This window comes from Ceratotherium simum, chromosome 29 (genome assembly GCF_057802395.1).
Source record: "Ceratotherium simum simum isolate JZ-2026a chromosome 29, ASM5780239v1, whole genome shotgun sequence".
Taxonomy (NCBI): Eukaryota; Metazoa; Chordata; class Mammalia; order Perissodactyla; family Rhinocerotidae; genus Ceratotherium; species Ceratotherium simum.
Genome location: NC_141928.1, coordinates 5159240 through 5180367, shown reverse-complemented (window position 1 = coordinate 5180367; position 21128 = coordinate 5159240). Strand labels below are relative to the sequence as shown.

The following is a 21128-nucleotide window of genomic DNA, read 5'->3' as shown; positions in this document are numbered from 1 at the left end:
CCTCCCCAACTATCCCGCCTCCGGGCTCACCCAGGAGAGGTCCATGCACCACCCATCCCCTGCTGATGCCACAGCGTCCACTCCGAGGACCTCCCGGGCACTGGGGGCTCCTCAGTGGCTGTCTTTTCTCAGGAACACCTGCAGGGGGAAGCGTGGTACCGGCTCCTTCCTTTTGGGTCTGTGACGATTCTTACCCTGGTCAAACCAGGCCTTAGGCCTCCCTCAGCCCCTGGGGCCCGGACACACGGACAGACAGCAGGTGGAGTCAGGTCTCTGCCCCTCACCACTGTGTGCCCTTGGATGAGTCATTTCCCCCCTGAGCACTGTTTCCTCGTCTGTAGAATCAAGACCCTAATGAGCCCCCTGTGGGGCTGTCGTGAGGACTAGGTGGCTCCTGTGGGGCCACTGTGATTATTTTTCAATGGGGTATTGGGCCGTCCCCGCATTTCCCCTGATGGGAACACACTCCGTGGTTTCCCTCTGGTGGTAAATTCCATCAGGGCCCCAGGAAACCAGTCTGCCCCAGGGGCCGTGACCCTCGTGTTCCCAGACATCCCGTTGCCCCTCGGAGAACAGGCTCCCGCCTCCTTGTCCTGCCCTGGAGGGCCCAAGAGTCTAAAAACAAATCAGAGGGGTGCCGGTGAAGCCCCCAGCGGAGTGCTTGGCACTTAGGAGGTCCCCAAGGGTAAGTCATGGCTCTGAGACTCAGTTTCCCCACCTGCAAAATGGGCTAATAGCGGCTCCTCCCTCTCCGGGCGGCGGTGAGAAGGAAAGGGGATAATCGGTCCGCGTCCCTGCGCAGTGAGGGCCCAGAGACCTGCCAGGACCTGAGTTTCCTTCCCCAGCCCTGCGGCTTCCTCTGCAGGGGTTCCTCACTCCACAGCAGCCACGCTGTGACCTTTCTTCTCTCCTGCAGGTGCCGCTGCGGGCTCTGCCATCGGCAGTAAGTACACACCTGGGTCGCCGCCCTGGGGAAGGTGTTGGGGAACCCCAGCGCATGAGCCTCTTTGCATATCCTGGAAAGTGTGGGAGAGAAAAGAAGGGGCTTTCCTGTCCCCGCTGGGCCCGCGGGCTCTCCACGCCCTCCTCTGATTGTGCCCATTCGCTTCTTCATCGCTCACCCCCTCCTTCCGTCTCCTTTGGTGGCGCCAGCTGAGTGCGTCTCACAACTTCTCCCCCTGAGCTTCTTGGTTAGTGCTGCTTTGGAAAGGTCCCCTGGACTCCTGGGTGAACTCCCCGCTCCTCCCCTTCCCCTGGGCAAGAGTGGAGGTCACTGTCTTCCCTGGCCAGTGGCAGAGTCCCCCCCAGCCTGACCGTGGGGCTGGGCCCCCACCGGCAGCCTGCAGTTGTCCCTCTGCAGCCACTTGGCTCAGGCCCCAGAGCACGTTCGCCCGTCTGAAGGAGGCGGGTGGGTCCTGAGAGCTCAGCGAGGAGGGCGGGAAGGCTGGGCGTGGGTGCCGGCGGGCAGGCCTGAAGTCATGCTCAGCTCCTGCCTCTCAAGCGCCAGGCAGGATGCTCCAGTGCCTCATTTCATCCTGGCACCCCCGCCCCGTGGGCATTGCCGTCCGAGTCAGCAGCAAAGGACGAGCCAGTGTGGAACAGACGCCAAAGCTCAGAGAGGCTTCGGAAGGGGTGCCGCCTCCCACCGCCAGGGATCTTTGGGCCCACGCCCCACCCCAGGCTGGGACACAGTGGACGGAGAGAGCACCGGAAGGAAGCTGGATCCTGGGGGGGACGCTGTCCACTCAGTGGTGCTAGTTGCCTCACACCCGCCGACTCCCCCACTTGCTCTTGCTTCTCTGTCTCTCGCCAGGCATCTGCAGGTCCCGGAAAGACCCCACCCCCAAAGCCCCTGTGGCCATTGTGGCCATGGGGGGGACCCCACCACTCCTGCCCCCAACATGCTCGCTGCTCAGGCCCCCAGGGCCCCCAGCATCCTACAGCCCACAGGTGGGTGACTGCCCTGGTGCAGCCCCCACTGCCCTGCCCTTCCCCACTTCTCTCCCGAGTCCCTGCCTCTGTCTGTGACGTGCGATGCTCGGGGGCCGTCAGCTCTTGGGAGGGCTTGGCTCTGAGAGTAGAGAATGCTAGAACCCTAGTGCCACCAGAGCATGGGGCTCAGGCAGGCCATCTAGACTCACCTGTCATGGGGCCCCAGCCAGGGGATCCAGGGCTCACGTCAAGCTCCTGGAATGTTCTTCCTCCTGCCCCCAAAGGCACTGCTCAGGAGGGCCCCGAGACCAGCGTGGCCAAAAGAACAGGGAGACCTGGGGGGGTGGGCAGTGGCAGCGAGGCCACATGAAGTTCACCCAAAGACGGGGCCTGTCTCCCAGCAGCTCCTGCCTCAATGCCCCGCAGAGCCAGCCACCCCACCCCCAGCCACCCCGCAGCCTGCTCTGCCCCCAGCCCCTCAGCAGCGAACCCTGGGAGTGGACAGCCAGCGTTAGCCCAGAGGGAAAACCCCTCAGATCAGCAAGGCCAAAGGGAGCCTCTGAGCTGGGGTTTTAGAATATGGACCGCTGGGCATTTGGGGGCTGAGGGGGGGGGCAGGGCCAGGCTGGGGCCAACGTCCTGCCCCACGTCAACCAGAGTGGCTGCTCTCAGGGACCTGCAGCTACAGGCAGGCTCTCTGACGCAGATTCCACTCCAAAGGCAGGATCTGTGTGTCTTCGAGGCTTGGAGTGCTGGGTGGCCCTCTGGTCTCCCCTGGGGAGTCCCGTTAGACCCTGCACACTGCACAGGCCAGGAGTCTGAGAGGACTCATCCTTCCCAGAGGGTTCCAGGAAGATGCTGGCCAAGGGGAATCCTTCCTGGTCCCAGCCAGGAGCCAGAGGGTAGCATAACACTGCTCTTTTCCTTTCTGCCTCCTCCCTTCTCCACAGGAGACATTTGCAGGAGGCGAGGGCTAGCCAGGACGCTGGAGGATTTCAGGGGAGCCTCCTGGCCCAAGAATCCTCTTTGGGGTGGAGTATGGGGTCACTCTAGGAATTCTAGGCTCCGGACACGAGTTGGCCCAGCCGCCTGAGACTTGCGCTTTTTTCTGAGACTGTGGATGGGCAGACAGAAGCAAAAACAGTCGTGGTGGGTGCTGTGTCTGCCTGCAAATGGTGGTCCATCTGGGTGGGAGGCCAGATGCTCTCTCTATCACACACACACCGGGGAACCTTGAACCCATGGTCAGAGCTGCCTCTGATTTGGTGGAGGGCAAACTGCAAAACTGGGAATTAAGGGGAGAGTCAGAGGCAGGGCAGTGAGCCTGGACGAGGTAAGGTTTGAACCATGAGGGTCCCCAGGACCCACGTGGTGAGAAAGAGGCCCCCTCCCTCCAGGCTGGACTAGCAAACAGTCAGTGAGGGCATGATCAGCTGGGCATGCTGAGCCCAGGACCCCGCGGCAGGGCATTAAGGGGAGACGGCGGTTCCAGTGCGACAGCCAGGGGCCTGAGCAGCCCACATCCAGCGTCATGGCTCCTCTTTAGCGCCTGAAGCCTGTGCACGGGGCCCCGTGATTCCTGGTCCCCCACTGATAATGACAGTCGCTCCAGCTGGGGGAGAGTGGACATCTCCTGGGCTAGGAGCTATGCTTGCATTGTTGTATTCCTCTCTCACAGGTCCGTGAGATGGGGGCTGTTACTTTCCTAGTCCCCCTGGTGAGGAAAGTAAGGCTTAGGACGAAGCGGCTGGATTTGATGGCATGTAAATTGTACCTCAATAAAGCCGCTTAAAAAGAAACAAGAGAGAAAAGAAAGCAGCAGTGGCTCAAGGTAACAGGGTTACCAAGGCCCACAGGCAGGACTCGAACTCGGGCCACTGACTCCAGGCGCCACCTGCCCCCTCGGCCCCGCAGTGCCACCGCCCTGAGGCCTCGGGGGCTGGGAGGTGGCGCCATCTTTCAGACCTGGCTTGCGTGGCTTCAAAGGAACAAACAAGGCCTCCATCTGGTCTTGGCACACAACACAGGCCGCTGCGAGAATGTTCTTCCCGCACACCTGAGCCTGTCCGTGGAGAGCCCAGACAGGTGACTTTCCCGCCCCCGGAAAGGTCCAGAGTCTCTCCAGGTGCCTCCCAACAGGTGCTTCTGGTGGCCAGAGCCCAGCTGGGCCCAGGAACCCTGCCCAGATGCTTCTCCCTCCCGCCAAGGTCAAGCTCTCTGGAGGGCAGGGGCTGCGGCAGGCGGGAAAGGCTGCTCAGCGCTAATCCCCTCCCTGGCTCTCCCGCCGTGGAGGGTGGAGGGAGAAGGCGCCAAAGCCAGTGCCTTCAGGGCGGGTTTACTGCGGCTCTAGTTAAGCCCCTGCCCATCTGGGTCTGGCAGTCGCTTCTCCTCGTTGAACACCATATTCATGTCAATTTGCTGTCCAAAGGCTCCCGGCTCCCAGCTGGAAAGTCTCCCGCACTTTTTAGATCGTACATTTTCTTTTTCTTTCCCCACCAACCGGCATCGTGCTTAATCCCTTTAAGAAGTGGAAAAAATCCAATTTCTCCTCTGTTCCTCTGGGTTTGTCCTTTGAAATTCGGCCCAGAACCCTTCCTTGCCTTTGCCAGCCCGCCTGCTTCCCCTGCATTGTGTCCAGTTAGTCTCAGAGATGGGCACCATGGCATTTGGGGTTTCACTCACCTTGGGGTCCCTGGTGAAAATGGGCCCAAACCAGGGGTCAGCGAGGTGGGAAAGGGGCTGACCGGGGAGGCAGGCCAGACGTCGGAGGATGCTACAGTCCCTGGATTGGGGTTGGACAGGAAGCCTTAGAGGACACTTCTGGACACATTTGATGTCTTGGCCCGAACACACACCCCCTTTACTGCCGTTAGCCAGAGACTTCAGCACAGCGAGGTCTGGGTCCAGGTATGGGACTCTATCTACCTCGACCCTTCAGTTGGAACGGGGACCACACAGGGAGGGTAGAAGAAATCCAAAAATCAGGCATCCCGCTGAAGAAAGGACTGCCCACAGTATGCAGACTCTCGGGCACGGGGCCACCTCCCAACCGGCTTGAAGTCCACCTGTGCCCTGCACAGGCAGCAGTAGTGTAGACGCTGCCTCTCCAGGAGATTTGGACCCAGTTCTGTTTGGCTAGTGTAGAGAGTGGCTAGAGTTGATTCTTATAGTGCTGCTTCTCATAAGGGGGATGTAGGGGTGTGGGAGTTTGATGCCTCAGTCTGTCCTCAGGATTCCCCACCCCCACCCCCTCGCATAACTTGGTTTCTTCTCTCCTTTCCCCCAAGAGTGGATCAGGCCATCTACAGCTGCCCCCCTCCGGGAGAGCCCCCCCTGGCCCCAGGTGTCCTCCAGTGCAGAAGGTAGGGGGGGCAGGGCCTGGGACGGGCCATAATCCTGGGAAGCTCCGTCTTAGACTGGTAGGCCCCTCCCTCTGTAGTGGAGGTAGCAGGTGTGGTGTAGCCCAGGGAGGGAGGGGGCCTACGGGAGCCGAGGGGAGGGGCCTTGGAGCTCTACCTGCCCCCAACCCCAACTCTCACCTACTTACAGAGGGCCAGCGTGACTTCACCAAACCCAAACCCTCTTGATCCTACACTCTTCCAAGGGCTTCAGAGCCAAGTGGAGACTCTGCCCTCATAACAGAATCCTCTCTCCTGCCACCGTCATTCGCAGGATACCCAGGCAGTGAGGGAGCTCAGAGAGAGTCCGAGAGGGCTTCTGCAGGAGCTGGGTGGCAGGCAGACCCAGCAGGGGAGTTGACTATGAGTAGACATAGGGAGAAGGCAGTGCATTCCAGGCAGCAGGACCAGCGGGGGCAAAGGCTTGGCGGTGAGCAACCAGCCTGACAAAGTGGAAGATGTGTCGGTTAAATGAGGGCAGGGGCATCATGGAAGGCACTGACACCAAACTGAGACCCTCATTCTCCCACTGCAGTGGGAGGAGACACGCGTGGGCTCATTTGTAGCCGTAGATGGACACGCACAGGAAGCACACAGGGCCTGCCTGAGTCTCCGAGAAGGGAAGCTGTCCCCAGTCCCAGCTCACCTGTTCCCTTGACAGTAGGCCCTAACAGCCCGGCTTAGGCAGCAACCCCACCCCACACCTCAAGTTCCCTCCTGAGCCAGCTATGCGTAGTGAGCAGGGCTTTGAGTGCCCTCTGCTGGCAGGCGGTTTCAGAGCCTGAACCACAGTTAGTGAGAGTCTGTGGTTCCCAGCAACCTGGAGGCCCCTGAGTCAGGGCATCCTCCCTGGTGATGGACACAGGTAGAGCCAGCTGGAGCCATCACTTCCCTGCCCTGGACCAACTGGGGCACCGCAGACTCCCAGGGGGGAGCTGAGGCGACAGTGCTGCTGCGACAGTGTCAGGCTTACCCACAAAGATGGGGCTGGGGCCCCGGTGGGATTCTGGGCAGTGGAGGGCAGGCACTGTCTGTGCTCATGGCTCAACAGCACCTGCGCGTGGGGCATCCATGGGCGGTAGAGGACGCAGTTTGGCTGGGGCAGGGAGATTGCTTCGGAGAGTAAGGGAGATGCCAAAGTCTTGAATGCGGGAGTTCAGTCTCTGGATTTGATGCTCAAGGGATTTTGGAGAGGAGAGGGGAGGGCAAGGCGATGTTTTCAATCAATCAGTCAAAAAATTGTTCAGCTTCAACAAAGTACTTAGTGCGCTGTGTGGGATGTTGGGGACAGGGAAGTCATTTGGGAGGATTAATCCAGCTGGATGTGTAGGTGGTCTCCGAGGGGGAACCGAAGGCGGGGCTGCTGCTGCATGCTCCTCCTGGATGTGCTGTGTCACCTCCAATCTGAGCAGGTGACAAGGCTGCCCCAGAGCTTGCCCAGGGCACTTTCCTGGGCTTTTCCTGGGCTCAGACAGTCCACCCTGGGCAGCTGGACCATGGCTGATGAAAGAGCTCGTTTCTCATCTCTCCAAGATTTGGGCACCTCTGCCGCTGCCCCTGCCCCTGCCCCTGCCAAGTCCTCCAAACCTTTCCAGCTCAGGCCCAAATCTCCTCAAGTGATGCCTATTGAAGAATTCCAAGGTAAGAGGAAGGCGCTGGGGCTGTATCCGCCCTCCTCCATCACCTCCACCCCCTCCACTGGAAGAAAGGATGCCTGGCTCAGAAAACCCTGCAGGAGTAGCTGGGTCAAGGTGATACTGAACCTGTCTTCCCTCCAGTCCTGCCTCCCCAAGGGAGCTGGGAGCAGGCATGAGTCAGAAGCCCAGTGGGCAGCACCAGGCAGGCAGAGCAGCTGCCAGAAATAGCCTGTCCCGGCTCCCCTGGGAGGTGTGGCCCAGGGGCTTGTCTTGGTTGAAGCAAGAGCTGGGACACAGGGGTCACCAACACTACGCCTTGGGACACTCGGAGGATGCCTCATCTCGTTGTCCCTGGAGGGACAAGGTGATGGGGGCAGATCCGGGAGGCCCAAGGTGTGGGAATGCCCACCACCTCCTCCTGGCACATCTCAGAGGCTCGTGCCTCCAAGGTGCCCCGTGTCCTTGACCACCGACACCTGGTCAGTCCCTCCCTCCCCCATCACAAAAGGGAGGTCTGGGCCTCTAGAGATACACAGATGGTATTTCAAGAGGGAGGCCGGCGTCCTTCCTTGTTCAGGGACAGCCACACTGGCTTTCTTGCTCGGGGGTGTTGAGCCCCTTAGGAGGGACACCAGGGCCCCCATTCTTGCAGCAGAGAAGGTGACCCTCCTCACCAAACCCCACCCCTTCATGACATCATGGGGTCCACCTCCAATCCCTGGGGGCCTTGCTCCAGTTCACAGGACTTGTCCCTGGAGCAGAAGTAGGGCCAGAGGAGACAGCAGGATGGCACAGAGACGGCTGTCCTCAGTGTGGTGCTGTGTGGCTCCAGTAAGAGTCAGAAGCGGGCCAGTACTGGAGGAGACAAAGCGAGACGCCTTAAGGTGGCACTCACTCTCAGGGTTGTGCAAGATTGGCCCTCAAATTTGCAGAACAGCTCAGGCTAGTAAGAAAGGGTCCTGCAGGTGGGCGTTTTCCTTCCAACCATCTTCCAAAGCAGCCTGGGGAGGAAGCTCCTGGCCCATTCCATCTTGTCCAGCGTGCATGCATGCATGCATCCTCCACTGCCTCACTGCGGACACAGTGAACCCAGCCGTGAACCCAGCACCACCCTCCCTGAGCTCACAGTCTGGCCGCATGAGTTGACCCTGCATGAATCATTTTCTAGTCACCCCGGCACCCTGTGGGCATCCTTCAGAGAGCACCTCGCCCTGGCACCCGGCCAGGCCTTTAGCAGGTGCTGCCCACGGGCCCTCGCTGGGTGTCTGCCCACAGGGCAGGTGGGAATTTGTGGGCTGGGCCTAGACCAGTTCTCCTCCGGGCTCAAAGCTGGCAGGCCCGTCTCCTCCCAAATGGCACAGAAGCGTTGGGGGCCCAGGGCACCTTCCCGTGCCAGGTCCTACCCCCTGCATGTCCTGGGGTGGGTCCTTCTTCTCCCTGTGCCTCAGTTGCCTCGAATGCACGTTGGGGGGAGGGGGCAACAGGAAGGCCCCGTCTGCCCGCGCTCGCTGACCTCGGTGTTCCTCGTGCGCGGCCGCCCAGACTGCGAGTGCTACGGCCACTCCAACCGCTGCAGCTACATCGACTTCCTCAACGTGGTGACCTGCGTGAGCTGCAAGCACAACACGCGCGGCCAGCACTGCCAGCACTGCCGCCTGGGCTACTATCGCAATGGCTCCGCCGAGCTGGACGACGAGAACGTGTGCATCGGTGAGCCGGGCGCGGCGGGGAGTGCGCTGGGATGGGGTGAAGGGCACACGGCCCGCAGCGCAGTGCTAGGTGGGGTCTGGAGACCCCTACGTCAGAGTCCCCTGGGGAGGCTGTGGAAATCCCAGTTCCAGGGCCCACTTCAGCTGGGTGTCTCTAAAGACAGAAGCCTCCGGAATCTGCTCTACTGATAACCTCCCCATGCGGTCCTCCCCGAAGGCGCTAGAGTTTTAGAAGCACCAGTTAGAGTCAAAGACTGGTTCTAGAGCTTGCCTTGCTGCTGTGTGCATTTGGGAAATTCCCTTCCCCTCTCTGGGCCTCAGTTTCCCCATTTGTAAAATCAGGAGGTGGATCAGATCAAAGGTTTTCAACCCTTTTTTGTGGCTGAAGCTTTTCTTCAGATGAAATTCTCCCAATGCTTTAGAAGCAGAGGCCCAGCTTATAAAGCTGCCCTCCAGCCCCCGTGGGCACCTGGTCTGCTTTCCTCAAACTCGGCTCCAGGACTGGCTTTTGGGGTAGAGAAGGAAATCGTGGGGGCCCTGGGCCTGGCCAGGGGCAGGCCATCCCAAAAGGCCAAACCCATGGCCCCCAGCCAATACCCACCAGCCTGGAAGGGTTGCCCACCACCCCCAGCCCTGTCTCCAGTAGAGGCCAGGTCTCAGCCCTAAGTGCCCAGCCCCTTTGGGGCCCCATCACTCATCCCCCATCCACCAGGTCAGCTCTGGCTGCACAGAGGGGCTGCCCACAAAGGTGGGGCTGTCAGTCTGAATTAAAGCAGCGGCCTTCAGATAATTCCAACTCTAAAGTGATCCTAACAGAATTGTGCTGCCCGTGTCACACTGGCCAGCTGCAGGGACAGGGCGGGCCTCTGGATCGGATTAGAGGTGCCCCTCCTCTCCCGGCCCCCATCTTCCTTCCTTGCGGCTCTCTGCACCCCCAGGCCCAGCACTGGGCTTCAAGGACTCCCAGAGTGGGGACATTTGCCCCTCCCACTGAGCAGACAGCCGGAGGCCTCGGGGGCTGCTCCCCCACCCACCGTGGAGAGGAGCTATACTTGCGGGCTACACACACACACACACACAGCCCGGGACAGACGCCCCATAGCCTCTGATGAGGCTCCTCCCACCTGTCAGAGGTGTAGCTTTTTGGAGCTGGGAAGGATCAGCGCCAGCTCCAGTTACAGACGCGGGACCGAGGCCCAGAGAGGGGAAGGGGCTGGCCTAGGCCACACAGCGCCAGGGCCGGGTGAGGAGGTAATGGATGCCAGGGCACGAAGACGGTCTTCCCTCGAGATCTGGACACCCCAGGCAGCCCCCACCCACCGTCCAGCCGCGGGCTCACGCAGACACGGTGTGGGGAGCATGGCCCGGGGAGTGCCGAGACCCGGCTAGGAGGGATGCGGGGCCAGGAGGGGTGGGAATCCGTGCGGACGGCGCCCACGAGTCGCTCCGACCGCACGCCTTGCACGTGTCCGTCCGTCCAGAGTGTAACTGCAACCAGATCGGCTCCGTGCACGACCGGTGCAACGAGACCGGCTACTGCGAGTGCCGCGAGGGCTCGGCGGGGCCCAAGTGCGACGACTGCCTCCCCACGCACTACTGGCGCCAGGGCTGCTACCGTGAGTGCGCGCCCGCCGGCGGGCGGGGCCTGGTGCTGTGGGGGCGGGGCCGGCGGGCGGGCGGGGCGAGGGGCGGGGCCGGGGTGCTGCCCGGGGGGAGGTCCAGGGCCGGGGGCGGGGGCTGATGCGGCGAGAGGCGGGGTCTGGGTGGTGGGCGGGGCCAGCAGGGTGTGGCGGAGCCTGATGCGACTGCGGATAGAGTTAGAGCCCGGAAGGCAGTTGGAGGCAAGAGGGGACCTGGGGGTTGGTTGGAGTTGGGGTGACCCGAGGGACTAGCCGGCGTTAGCCTCGGGAAGAGGGTGGAAAGGCGCTCCACCTTTGCACATGGAACAGCATGTGCAAAGGTCTGGAGGTGAGAGGGCAGGTGCACCTGAAGAAGCGCACCAAGGCCGGTGGGCCGGAAGCGGGGACAGCCGGGGGCCGTGGCGGAAGGGAGGCCAGGTCTCGCCGGGCTGTTGTTAACATCCACGCAGGCACGTGCCTCCAGCACCCCCTGGTCCAGGTCGCGCTCCCAGGGTTCACACGTCCCAGTCGCAGAAGCTCCAAGCAGGGTGGAGGCGGGGGGGCACCGGGCCACCACCCTCGTTAACTGCCCCTCCGCCCCGCAGCCAACGTGTGCGACGACGACCAGCTGCTCTGCCAGAACGGCGGCACCTGCGTGCAGAACCAGCGCTGCGCCTGCCCGCGCGGCTACACCGGCGTGCGCTGCGAGCAGCCCCGCTGCGACCCCGCGGACGACGACGGCGGCCTGGACTGCGACCGCGCGCCCGGGGCCGCCCCGCGCCCCGCCACCCTGCTCGGCTGCCTGCTGCTGCTGGGGCTGGCCGCCCGCCTGGGCTGCTGAGCCGGCCCGAAGGACCCGCGGCCGGGGATGGCCGGTGCGCGCGCCCTGCGCCCTGCGCCCGGGGAGCCGGGGCCGGGGGCCGGCGTCCGAGGCCCGGGGGCGAGAAGGGTGCGGCCCGAGCTGCTCCCAGGTGCTATTCAGCAGAGTCCTCCCGCCCCCTCAGTGACACCTGCCCCCTGCCCGGCACTGCAGCAGGGGGTGCTGTGGGGCCCCGGCCCCAGCGGCGCGATTTTGGTCTTCGTTTTTCTTTTATATTTCCCGTCGCCCCCTCTTTTGTTTTTTGGGCGGGCGGTGAGACAGGGGGTAGGGAAAACGCTGCTCACCCCAACACCCCTAGGTCTGCCTCCCACCCCCCCACACACACACACACACTCACGACTGTTGCAGACACCCCCTGCGCCTGTCCCGGGCTTACCCTCAGCCGGCGGACCCGGACCTCCAGTTGCCTACAACTCCAGTCGCTACCTTGAGTCTCTTTTATATTCTTTCTTGGTTTTCCTTTGCAACCCACCAGACCCCAGGCCCCGCGAGAGGCCTGGTGACCAAGGAACCCACCGTCTGGGGGAGGGAGTGAGGAATGAGGGGGGGGAGGGCTGGAAACTTTGTTTTGTAGAGAACTATTTTGGTTTGTATTAACGTCTCCCGTAAGGAGGGACATGAGCCGGACGCTGGTCACCTCGGGCTGGTTGATGGTGTATAACCTGACAAAGAATCTGCTCACTGCTGCCTCCAGGGCCTGTTTTCTTTCTGTCTGTGTTCATTTACACCCCGCAGGTTTGGGGTTTAAAGAGAAGCCCACAAAATAGCCTTAAAGAAACTTTCACTATGGGGGCCACCACCTCCCCAGGCCCTCCTGTGAATGAGAACAGCCAGCCCTCCTCCTCGGCCAGGCGTGGCCCTGCCAGCGATGCGCCTGTTAGGAGCTTCCCCAAACTTGAGATCTTGTCTCCCTGCCCACCCCCAAAACCTCCAGAGCTTTTGGCACTTTTCTTCAGCTGTCTTCAAATTGAAAAGCACATGGCGGATGTTGACACCGTTGCTGGGAAGTCCAAGGCAGATGACCGGCGGAGCATTCTAAGAAGCGTGACTTCCAGGCTCCAACTTATAAATCGGGATGGATGTGTAGTCTCACAGCTATGGACCCTGAGCCTCAGGCCCACTGTCTGCTGCCACCGCCTCCTTCCAGCGACCCCCCGCTGGCCAGAGATTCCCAAGGTGGGCGCAGGCAGGTGGAGGTGGGCACTGCAAAGATCCACAGCAGACCACCCTCTCCTTCCCTTTTCCCTGCTGATGATCAGGGTGGGGATGGCGGAGGGGACCCAGGGGCAGAGTGGGAGTTGTGAGAGGAAGCTCTGAAGAATGGGGTCCATCAACTGAGGCCCTTGGCCACAGGAGGCCCCCTGTGGCTCTCTCCAGCCCTTGGGGGTTGCACTCCCCCCTGCTTGTTCTCCAGAAGGTCCGGATTTCCCTCCCCATGTACTTACTTACTTCTGAGCAGGTTCCAGCCCCACGGTCAGGTTCTGCTTCCTAGTTGCTCCCACAGCCCCCACCTGCAGTTCCCCTCGGGCGCCGGCTTCCACCAGCTGCAGCCGCTCTTTCCAGGCTAGGAGCTTTAGACCTGAGCCCCTCCCTCAAGTCCCCAAAGCAAGGCTAAGATGGAGTTTAACACAACTTGGCCTTGAGAACGACGAGAGATCACAGCACAGCAAAGCAGCAGGAGCTACAACCGATATTAAGTATGACTCAGAGCATCTCAAGGCCAAACACCACCCCTCCTGGCCGCCTCTCTCGCCTCCCACCCCCAACACCAGGTTGCAGGGGTCAGTTCCCAGCCCCCAAAGGAAGTGCCTTCCGTCAAGTGCCCCCTGGCTTCAGCCCCACCATCCCCGTGGTCCAGCCTCACCTTCTTCCTCACTGACAAAGCCCCACTTAGCCCAGCTAAAATAAAACATCTCTGGGGCCATAGGAGTGGCCATGTGACACAGTTCTGGCCGATGAGATGTAAGCAGGAATGACGGGTGGGACTTCCAGAAAGTTCCTTAGAAGCCTCCCTTCCCTCCTACTCCCCACCAAACCTCAGTTGGCCAAGTTTTGGGCCCTCCCTTTCTCTTTGGCCCCTCGCCCTGGTGTCCAATCAGGGCTGGGGTGAGGGGCCACGCAGCAACTCTGGGTGTGAGTGTCCCCTCGGGATAGTGGAGCCAGGATGGTGGAAGTTGCTTTTCTGAGAATCTAGCAGAGCCAGGACTAGCACTGGTTACCGACCTCTGCACTTCTTAATGTGTGAGAAAAAGAAATCTTGATGAGATTAAACACTGGGATTTGGGTTTTCTGTTACATGCAGACTTACCAATTCCTAAGTTATTGGCTCTCCCCACGCAGCGTCCAGGCCCCCTGAGTCCACCGAGGCCAGAGAAACTAAAACCCTCCTTCCCTCAGCCGTAGCCCCCAGGTCCTAACACTGCCCACGACGAAGATGGCAGAACACAGCATTAGGCCAAGGAGCTCAGGGCCTTGCTGTCTCGAACCCCCTCTTTCCAGAACAGGACCTGCCTCCACCTTCAAATGAGTACAGGGGCAGGCTGACCAAAATCCACCTCTGGATAACCACCAACGGCTGGCTGCGATTTATAAGCAATTGTCACCTTCGTCCTAATCATCACGATACTAAAATAGAAAGGAACCACAATAATTCACCCCCAAACACACACACAGTCTGAGGTCCAGTGTCCATAACAGAAGCAGAACTTGGGACAGGGATTCGGTGCGGGAGTTTGCTGAGCTGGTGAGGGAGTTAGGATGGGGAGGAGGGAAGGGCCCAGCACGGGGGCCACCGAGGGGGCTCTGGGGCATGAATTCGATCTTGAGGCAAGGGGTCAGCCTCATGTCAGTCGTTGGCTTCCTACTGGTTTGGGGGGGCTGAAGTATAAGCCCCCCGGTACAGAAGGTGGGCGCTGTGAGCTGTTAACAGGCCAGCAGCAGTGGAGGGGCGGCTCCCATACAGGGGCTCTAGGCTGGGCACCAACGGCTTCTACTGCACACACACAGCCTTTGTGTCACTCTGGGTGTGTCCCCAGAAGACTCCTGAGGGGGTCTGGGAGGAGACGGGCCTCGGTGGGCAGCACTCCCTCCTCCCCGACCTCTCTCAACCCCACTGGTGCTGTGTCAGCTTCCCTGGGACCAGTCTTTGTGTGAGCAAGGGCCGGGGAGGCGGAGCATGTCGTAAATCCAAGTGGCAGCTCCAGTCCCTGAGGACACAGCTCAGGCCCTGACCCCGGCGGGAGGGCAGAGGGGAAGTTGCCAGTGGCCGTTTGGAAAACTCTGACATCTTCCAGGCAGCAGGGAGGAGGAGAAGCAAGGTTAGTGGAGCCCAAAGTCATTGCCCAGCCTCTTTTTAACGGTGCACTCTTGTCCCCAGAGCTCGCATGCTGACATCTGGGTCTGAGAGGTGAGGAGAAGGCTCACAGCTCAGATGACAATAGCCACCTGTGCGCAGGCTCTGTGCACACGTTGTTACATTTAAAAGTCATCTTCACCCTAGGACAGGCTTCTCAGCCTCGGTGCCTTTGACATTTGGACTGGATACTTCTTTGTCGTGGGGATAGGTGGGTGGCTGCCCTGTGCACTGTAGGATATTTAGCAACATCCAGGCTTCGGGCCACTAGATGCCAGTAGTACCTCCTTCCCGGTTGTGACAATCAACAGTGCCTCCAGGCGTTGCAAATTGGAGGCAGGATTGCCCCAGGTTGAGAACCAGGTGCAAGGGGTTGTCATCCCCATTTTACAGAGGGGGAAGTGGCGGTTCGGAGAGGGGAAGTAACGTGCCTGAAGTCATACTTGCTCAGAAGCAGGGGCAGGAGTTGACTCAGGTCAGCCTGACCCCGGAGCCCAGTTGAACCCAGGCCATGCAGCCCCAGCAGGGGCATCCACCCAGCAGGGGGACCTGCAACCGCTCCTGCTCCTGCCCGCTTCCCGCCGCTGCCTTGCAGCAGAGCAAGGAGCCCTGGGGAGCCGGGCTTCATCCGAATGGCTTTGCTGTCAGGAGAAATCCCTGTCCACCCGCCCTCCGCAGCTCGCCCCCTGCCCCCGCCTGCCCCCTCTAAATCAGCGGGCCTGCTGCGTCGGCCTTCCGCGGCCGGCCCCACCATGCCTTGTGGTTATGCGGCACTGATGGGTGCCCAGGGAGCAGCCATCGGCGTCTCCCGCTGAGAGGGGCCTCACCCCACACCGGCACCGCACCCCTGCCCCGGCCCCGTGCTTCCGCTGGGCCAGCCTCCCCCAGCCCCCGAGGGACGCCCAGCACGTCTCTGGCCAGAAGAGTTAAGAGGCCCAGAGAAGAAAAGCTTTACTTGTTTATTTTTCCTTTTTAAAACACAAATCACGACTGTAGGGAAGTTAGACATACAGAAAAGCAAGATAATAATTTTTAAATTAAAATCAACCAGAATCCTCCATCCGGAGCTAATAACTGTTAACGTTTTCTGATGTACATTTCTGGTGCTTTTCCATAAAACAAACCCCCACGCAGTTTCCCCCGCCTCTGTTGAGCCCGGGGCTAAGCTTTGTGCTGAAGCTTGACATCCTTATTTCCAGGATCCTGGCAATGAAGCTGAGAAGTGGGCTCCAGTAATATAGCCATTTCACAGCTGAGAACACTGAGGCTCCAGAAATGTCCTGGTCAGAGAGATTAGGCACAGCACCAAAAACCAACTTCGGGTGATTTAGCAGAAAAGGAGATTATTTGAAGTATCGAGGGACTCACAGACACACGATGGGGGAGCTAGATGCACGGAGGGCGCCATGAAGCCAGGAGCGACGCCCGGGATCCTGCCCACAATGGGCCAGCAGAGCTGCTGTCCCTGTGGGCTCAGATGCTGCCTCGGGCACCAGCCCCATCCCCAGGCCTACCCCCTGCTGGCCTCCCCACCAGGCCCCCACCGTGTACCCACACTCCCGAGTCCAGCATTTCCTCCTCCATCAAGGGAGGTGGGCTGTCTTTCCTCAACCGGAGGAAGGGCACAAAGAAACAATGACTGTCCCGCACAGAGAGGGTAGGCAAGTCACCCAGGGTCACACAGCCAGGAAGAGGCAGAGGCCAGGATGCAAATCCAGTCTTTCTGGTGCAGAAGCCCAAGCTTATAACACTGAGCCACACAGCTGCCACGTTCTTCCTCTATTTTATTTATTTTTACTAATATGGCCTCATCTTATATACACACTTCCTTATCCCGCTTTATAAAATTTAGCAATATATCCTTAATATCAAAGGAGGTCTTTTAAAATAAAAAAGAAATGCAAGACCCCCTCCTTTCACTTTTTCTTGTTGCCTGTCGCCCTCTTCCCCGCCCAGGGCCCGGGTCAGCTGGCAGCAAGACACCAGCTCCTTGCAAGAAGCCGTCACTCCCTCGCCCATGCGCCCCTCTGCTGTGTCAGGGTCTGGCCCGTCCCCCAGAGTCCCCGAGGCTGTGTTCCTGGTGGCACAGAAGACCTTGCTGTCCTACAAGGGTGGGTGGGCCCAAGGTCAGAGGTCAGGTGAATGCACCTGTGAGAGCAGTGCTCCAGATAACTTCTGGCCAGTCAACACCTTTGCTGACCGAGCCGGTGGCCCTGGGGACCCGGCCAGGAGTAGCTGGAATGGAATCCAGAGTCCCAGGATCTCCGGGAGCTGTGCCCTGCAGCTGACACTAAAGGCACTGGCCTGACCCACACTGTACGTTTCACAGCTGACCCAGTGCTCGCATTTCTCCTCTGAAGGGGAGGGTGGTTCCAAAGGCAGAAGGGATGGCGGTTAAGGGCAGAGACTCTGGAGTCCGACCACCTGGGCTCGAAGCTTGTCCTCCAGCACCTGGATGACCTCGGGCAAATTACTCAGTTTCTCCGTGCCTGAGTCTCCTCATCTGTGAAATGGGTTGTTAATAGTACCTACATCATCAGGCTCTTGTGAGGCTGAAACAAGTAATATGTGGAGGGCTTAGAACAGGGCTTGCACCAAGTCAGGGTCAGTAGGTGTCAGCTATTGTGATTCCATTTCCTCCCTCCCTCTCCCCCGCCCCAGAACTCCTGCCAAGTGGAGCAGTATCTCACCCTCTCCCCGCCCTTCCTCCCTCCCTCCCTCCCCTCCCTCATTCAGCATATACTCGAGTACCTCCCGGTGCCAGGCTCAGTGGCAAAATGACACAATGAGCCAGGCAGACCCCCCTTGCCCTCCCCTGACCCCCAACACCAGGCCCCACAGTGAGTGCCCTTCCCCACTCCAGTCATCCCGGCCCTTCCCATCTCTGGTGTGTCCCAGGCCAAGGCCCTGCGTAGACAGAGGTGGTTCCTGCCCTCTGGGAGCTCACAGTCTGGTCCACGAAACAGTGTGATGAGATAAAGATGGGAAAGCTCTTTCATTGTGTGAGGGAGTCTAGAATGGCAGTGTTGTCAGTCAGGTCAGGAGCTGGGAGAAGAGACGCCCAATAGGCAGGCAAGAGGGCTGGTTTGGTAAGGTAGGAACCCAGAGGAAGAAAGAAGAGAGGGAGAGGGAAGAAGGAGGGAGGGGAGGAGGGAGGGAGGGAAGAGGGAAGAAAGGGGATTATACTCCCCCGGCCTCTCTTTTTTTTGTGTGTGTGAGAAAGATCAGCCTTGAGCTAACATCCTTGCCAATCTTCCTCCTTTTTTTTTTTTTTTTGCTGAGGAAGACTGGCCCTGAGCTAACATCTGTGTCCATCTTCCTCCACTTTATATGGGACGCTGCCACAGCATGGCCTGACAAGTGGTGCGTTGGTGCGCACCCAGGATCCGAACCTGGGCCGCCAGCAGTGGAGCGTGTGCACTTAATCGCTATGCTGTGGGGTCAGCCCCCCCCAGGCATCTCCTTAACATGGGCCAGAAGCCCACTCCCATCACCCTCACCGAGACCCACCATGTTTATAAGTTTATTAGATTTACTAGAGCGATTTAAATACTAGAAGAGGTCAGGCATTTGCAGGGTTTAAAAAGAAAATTAAAATAGATTTAGTTTTACAAATGCAATTGAAAAAGGAAGGAGTGATGTCCTGGAAAATGGCAAAGTAGGAAGCTCCTGGTTGGCCTCTCCACCAAAGCAACCAGTAGGCTATTAAAGAGATCAGAATCAACTGTTTCAAGAGCCTGATCAGATTCTCGCAGGGCCCAGGGGAGTGTCTGGTCAAGGAAGCAGCAGCAAGGATTTGTAGTTTTCCAGGGGTTTGGGAGCCAGACTGTGGGGGTACCCCCTGCTTATTCTTGCCTTTGGTTTTTTTCTCCCAGCCCCTCCCCAAGGCCTGACCCAATCATGGAGCTGCATGACCACCTGCTGTGGCAGCAGAGCGTGGGGTCCTAAAATCCTCATAGAAAACCCATCCCTCTGGCCAGAGGAGCCAGGATACGGTGTGCCTGTGGCCTGAACAGTGACAGTGTGTGGGCAATCCTTGTCACTTTTTAAAAAATCTCCTTTCTCTTGCTGCTTCACCCAGAGCGTGGCCTCAGTTAAGCACAGGGAACTGCGGTACAAAGATCTGTAGACTGAAGACCTGGGAAAGTTTGCTTTATTTGTTGCTCTAATCACCTAACATTATTATAGAACCCAGGCCACTGTAAATAAAAGCTCTCATGACATACGCCACCAGGACGGGGCAAAGGCAGGCGCCATCTGCGGGCTCCTGGCCCACCTGTGTGTTTGGGTGATTCTGGGCCCACCCCTGAGATGAAGCAGCAGGGCCTCTGAGCACTGAGTGGAGGAGCTGAGAAGCACAGGAGGCCCCTGGGCTCTTGGACGGTGACCTCTCATGTCCCAGTGGCGTGTATCAGTCAACTAGTCACTATGCTTTCAGCCCTCAGAGTGACTTTTGCTTATAGTCTCAGCCTCTCCTCTCTCTTGCTTAAAAACCCTCAGGGGCTCCCTACTGCCCTCAGGATAAGACCGACTTCTCGCCAGCCTAAAAGGCCCTGTGGGATCTGGCCTTCCTCCACACACCTGCAGCCTCATTGCCAGCCCCTGCCAAGGGGTTCTCAGACTCAGTCATGCTCTTTCTTCGTTGGGGTTTCCAGTTTTTGTCTGGAATGCCAACTTCTACTCCACCCTTAAGCTCTCAGCCTTCTCTGCCTCCCAAGCTAGAATGTCTGCTTATTGTGCACAGCATAACACTCTGTCCATCGTCTTTATATCTCATTCTTCTTGGCTGAAAAACACTGACTTGGGGGTCTTGGGCCCCGTCATTTAGTTCACACAGGTTCTGTGGGGCAGGAATTCCAATGCAGCTTAGCCCAGTGGTTCTGATGTGGGGACTCTCTTGAGGTTGCAGTCGAGGGGTCGGCCAGGGCTGCACCATCTGAAGGCTTGTCTGGGGCTGGAGGATCCACTTCCAAGATGGCGCACTCACTGCCCATGTTGATGCTGCTGGCTGTGGTCAGGAGGCCTCAGTTCCTCCCCACGTGGGCATCTCCTCACAGAGATTCTCGAGTGTCCTTGCAGCATGGTAGCTGGCTTCCCCCAGAGCAAATGACCCAAGAGAAAGCACTGCACTTCTGCAGTCACACATGCCATGATTTCCACTATATCCAAATTGGCAACACAGGCCAGCCCTGGTCAGTGTAGGAGGGGACTAAAAAACTAGGGGATTACTAGGAGGGACCAGTATATTCCGTGTCTGTGAGGGTTCAATTTAAAAAGGCAGAACCACTGTAAAAAATAAATGTAATGTATTAATTTCAAGGACTTGGCCTTATGCAGTTGTGGGAGCTGGGTAACTGTCCCTGTCAGACTCCTGTCTTCACGTCTGACGCTGGAGCTTGAAGTCTACAGGCCGTCAGGAAAGGAAGAGGGATGTAAAGTGGGAGAGTGAGGACAAGCTGGAACCTGTGAGTGTGGACTGGAAGCTGTCAGTCTGCCTGCAATTTTGGAGATGTGGGTGTCTCACAGGAGAAGCTCGTGCCCTCTGTCGTGGAGCCACACACACCCCTGGCCTAGGCATTGGAGAAGCTGAAGACGACAGGGGAAGGAGACCCAGCAGGAGGCCTGGCTGCTGCCCCACACCAACAAGCCAGCAGACAAGTGACAACTGGCATGAGTTACTACAGTGCCTGGTGCCCCTGGCCCAACCTTCAGAGCCCACGAACAACAGGGCTGCTCCTTCATTTCTGGCCTCCAAATCTCATGCAGTGTCTCTGTGGTCCATCCTAAAGAAAACATACAGGGAACTCTGGGAACTCAGCCTATCCAAGCTGACGACTTACAAACTGCAATGCACTGATGTTTGTGCCCACCCCTCACCCCCCGAATTCTTATGTTGAAATCCTAAACCCCAGTGTGACGGTATTAGGAGGCTGGGCCTTGGGGAGATGACTAGGCCATGCGAGTGGAGCCCTTGTGATTGGGATTAGTGCCCCTTTAAGAGAGGCCTGAGAGAGCTTGCTTGCCCCTTCCGCAACGTGGGGACACAGTGAGAAGATGGCCCTCACCAGACACCGAATCTGCCAGTGCCACGATCTTGGACTCCAGCCTCCAGAACCATGAGAAATAAGTCATTGGTACTGTGTGACAGCAGCCTGAATGGACCAAGATAGAAATCCATCACACTCTTCCAGCCTCTTCCTCTCCAGAATCTCAGGGACTGGGGCTTGGGATTTTAGAATTGATTAGTGACAAGAATGAGAAGAGAACTCAAACCCCAACTATCATTTCCCGGTAAAGAAAGTGAAGCCCATGGAGGCTGTGAACTGTCCATGGCCAATGGCAATGGCAGAGCAAAGGCAGATCTCCTGCCTCCTTTCCAGTCAACGCCAACTCCCTCCCCAGGACCGTTTCTTTCGCTGCGTGGCCAGCTCGGCCTTCAATCTCGCTCGTACCTATTGTAGCGGTTATGAGCAAGGGCTCTGGGGTCACGAGAACTGCAGCTTTGCTAGTTCTTCCCTCTATCACCCCAGGCAGGTCATTTCACCGATATGACCCGGTGGTATAAAAATCTCTATCCAGCGACGACGATGACAGTCCATCG

At 58.9% G+C, this 21128-nt stretch overlaps 1 protein-coding gene across 1 annotated transcript in view; it reads left to right on the top strand.

Moving 5' to 3' along the window:
• The window catches only part of NTNG2 (netrin G2), a 67553-nt gene extending 55815 nt beyond the window's left edge, over positions 1-11738 (top strand). The window contains 8 exon segments of the mRNA XM_087418880.1: positions 917-943; positions 1814-1870; positions 1873-1950; positions 5220-5294; positions 6864-6971; positions 8510-8677; positions 10158-10292; positions 10901-11738. Coding sequence (XP_087275006.1) covers positions 917-943; positions 1814-1870; positions 1873-1950; positions 5220-5294; positions 6864-6971; positions 8510-8677; positions 10158-10292; positions 10901-11136 — 884 coding nt within the window. The 3' untranslated portion in view covers positions 11137-11738.
• The last annotated feature ends 9390 nt before the right edge of the window (positions 11739-21128 follow it).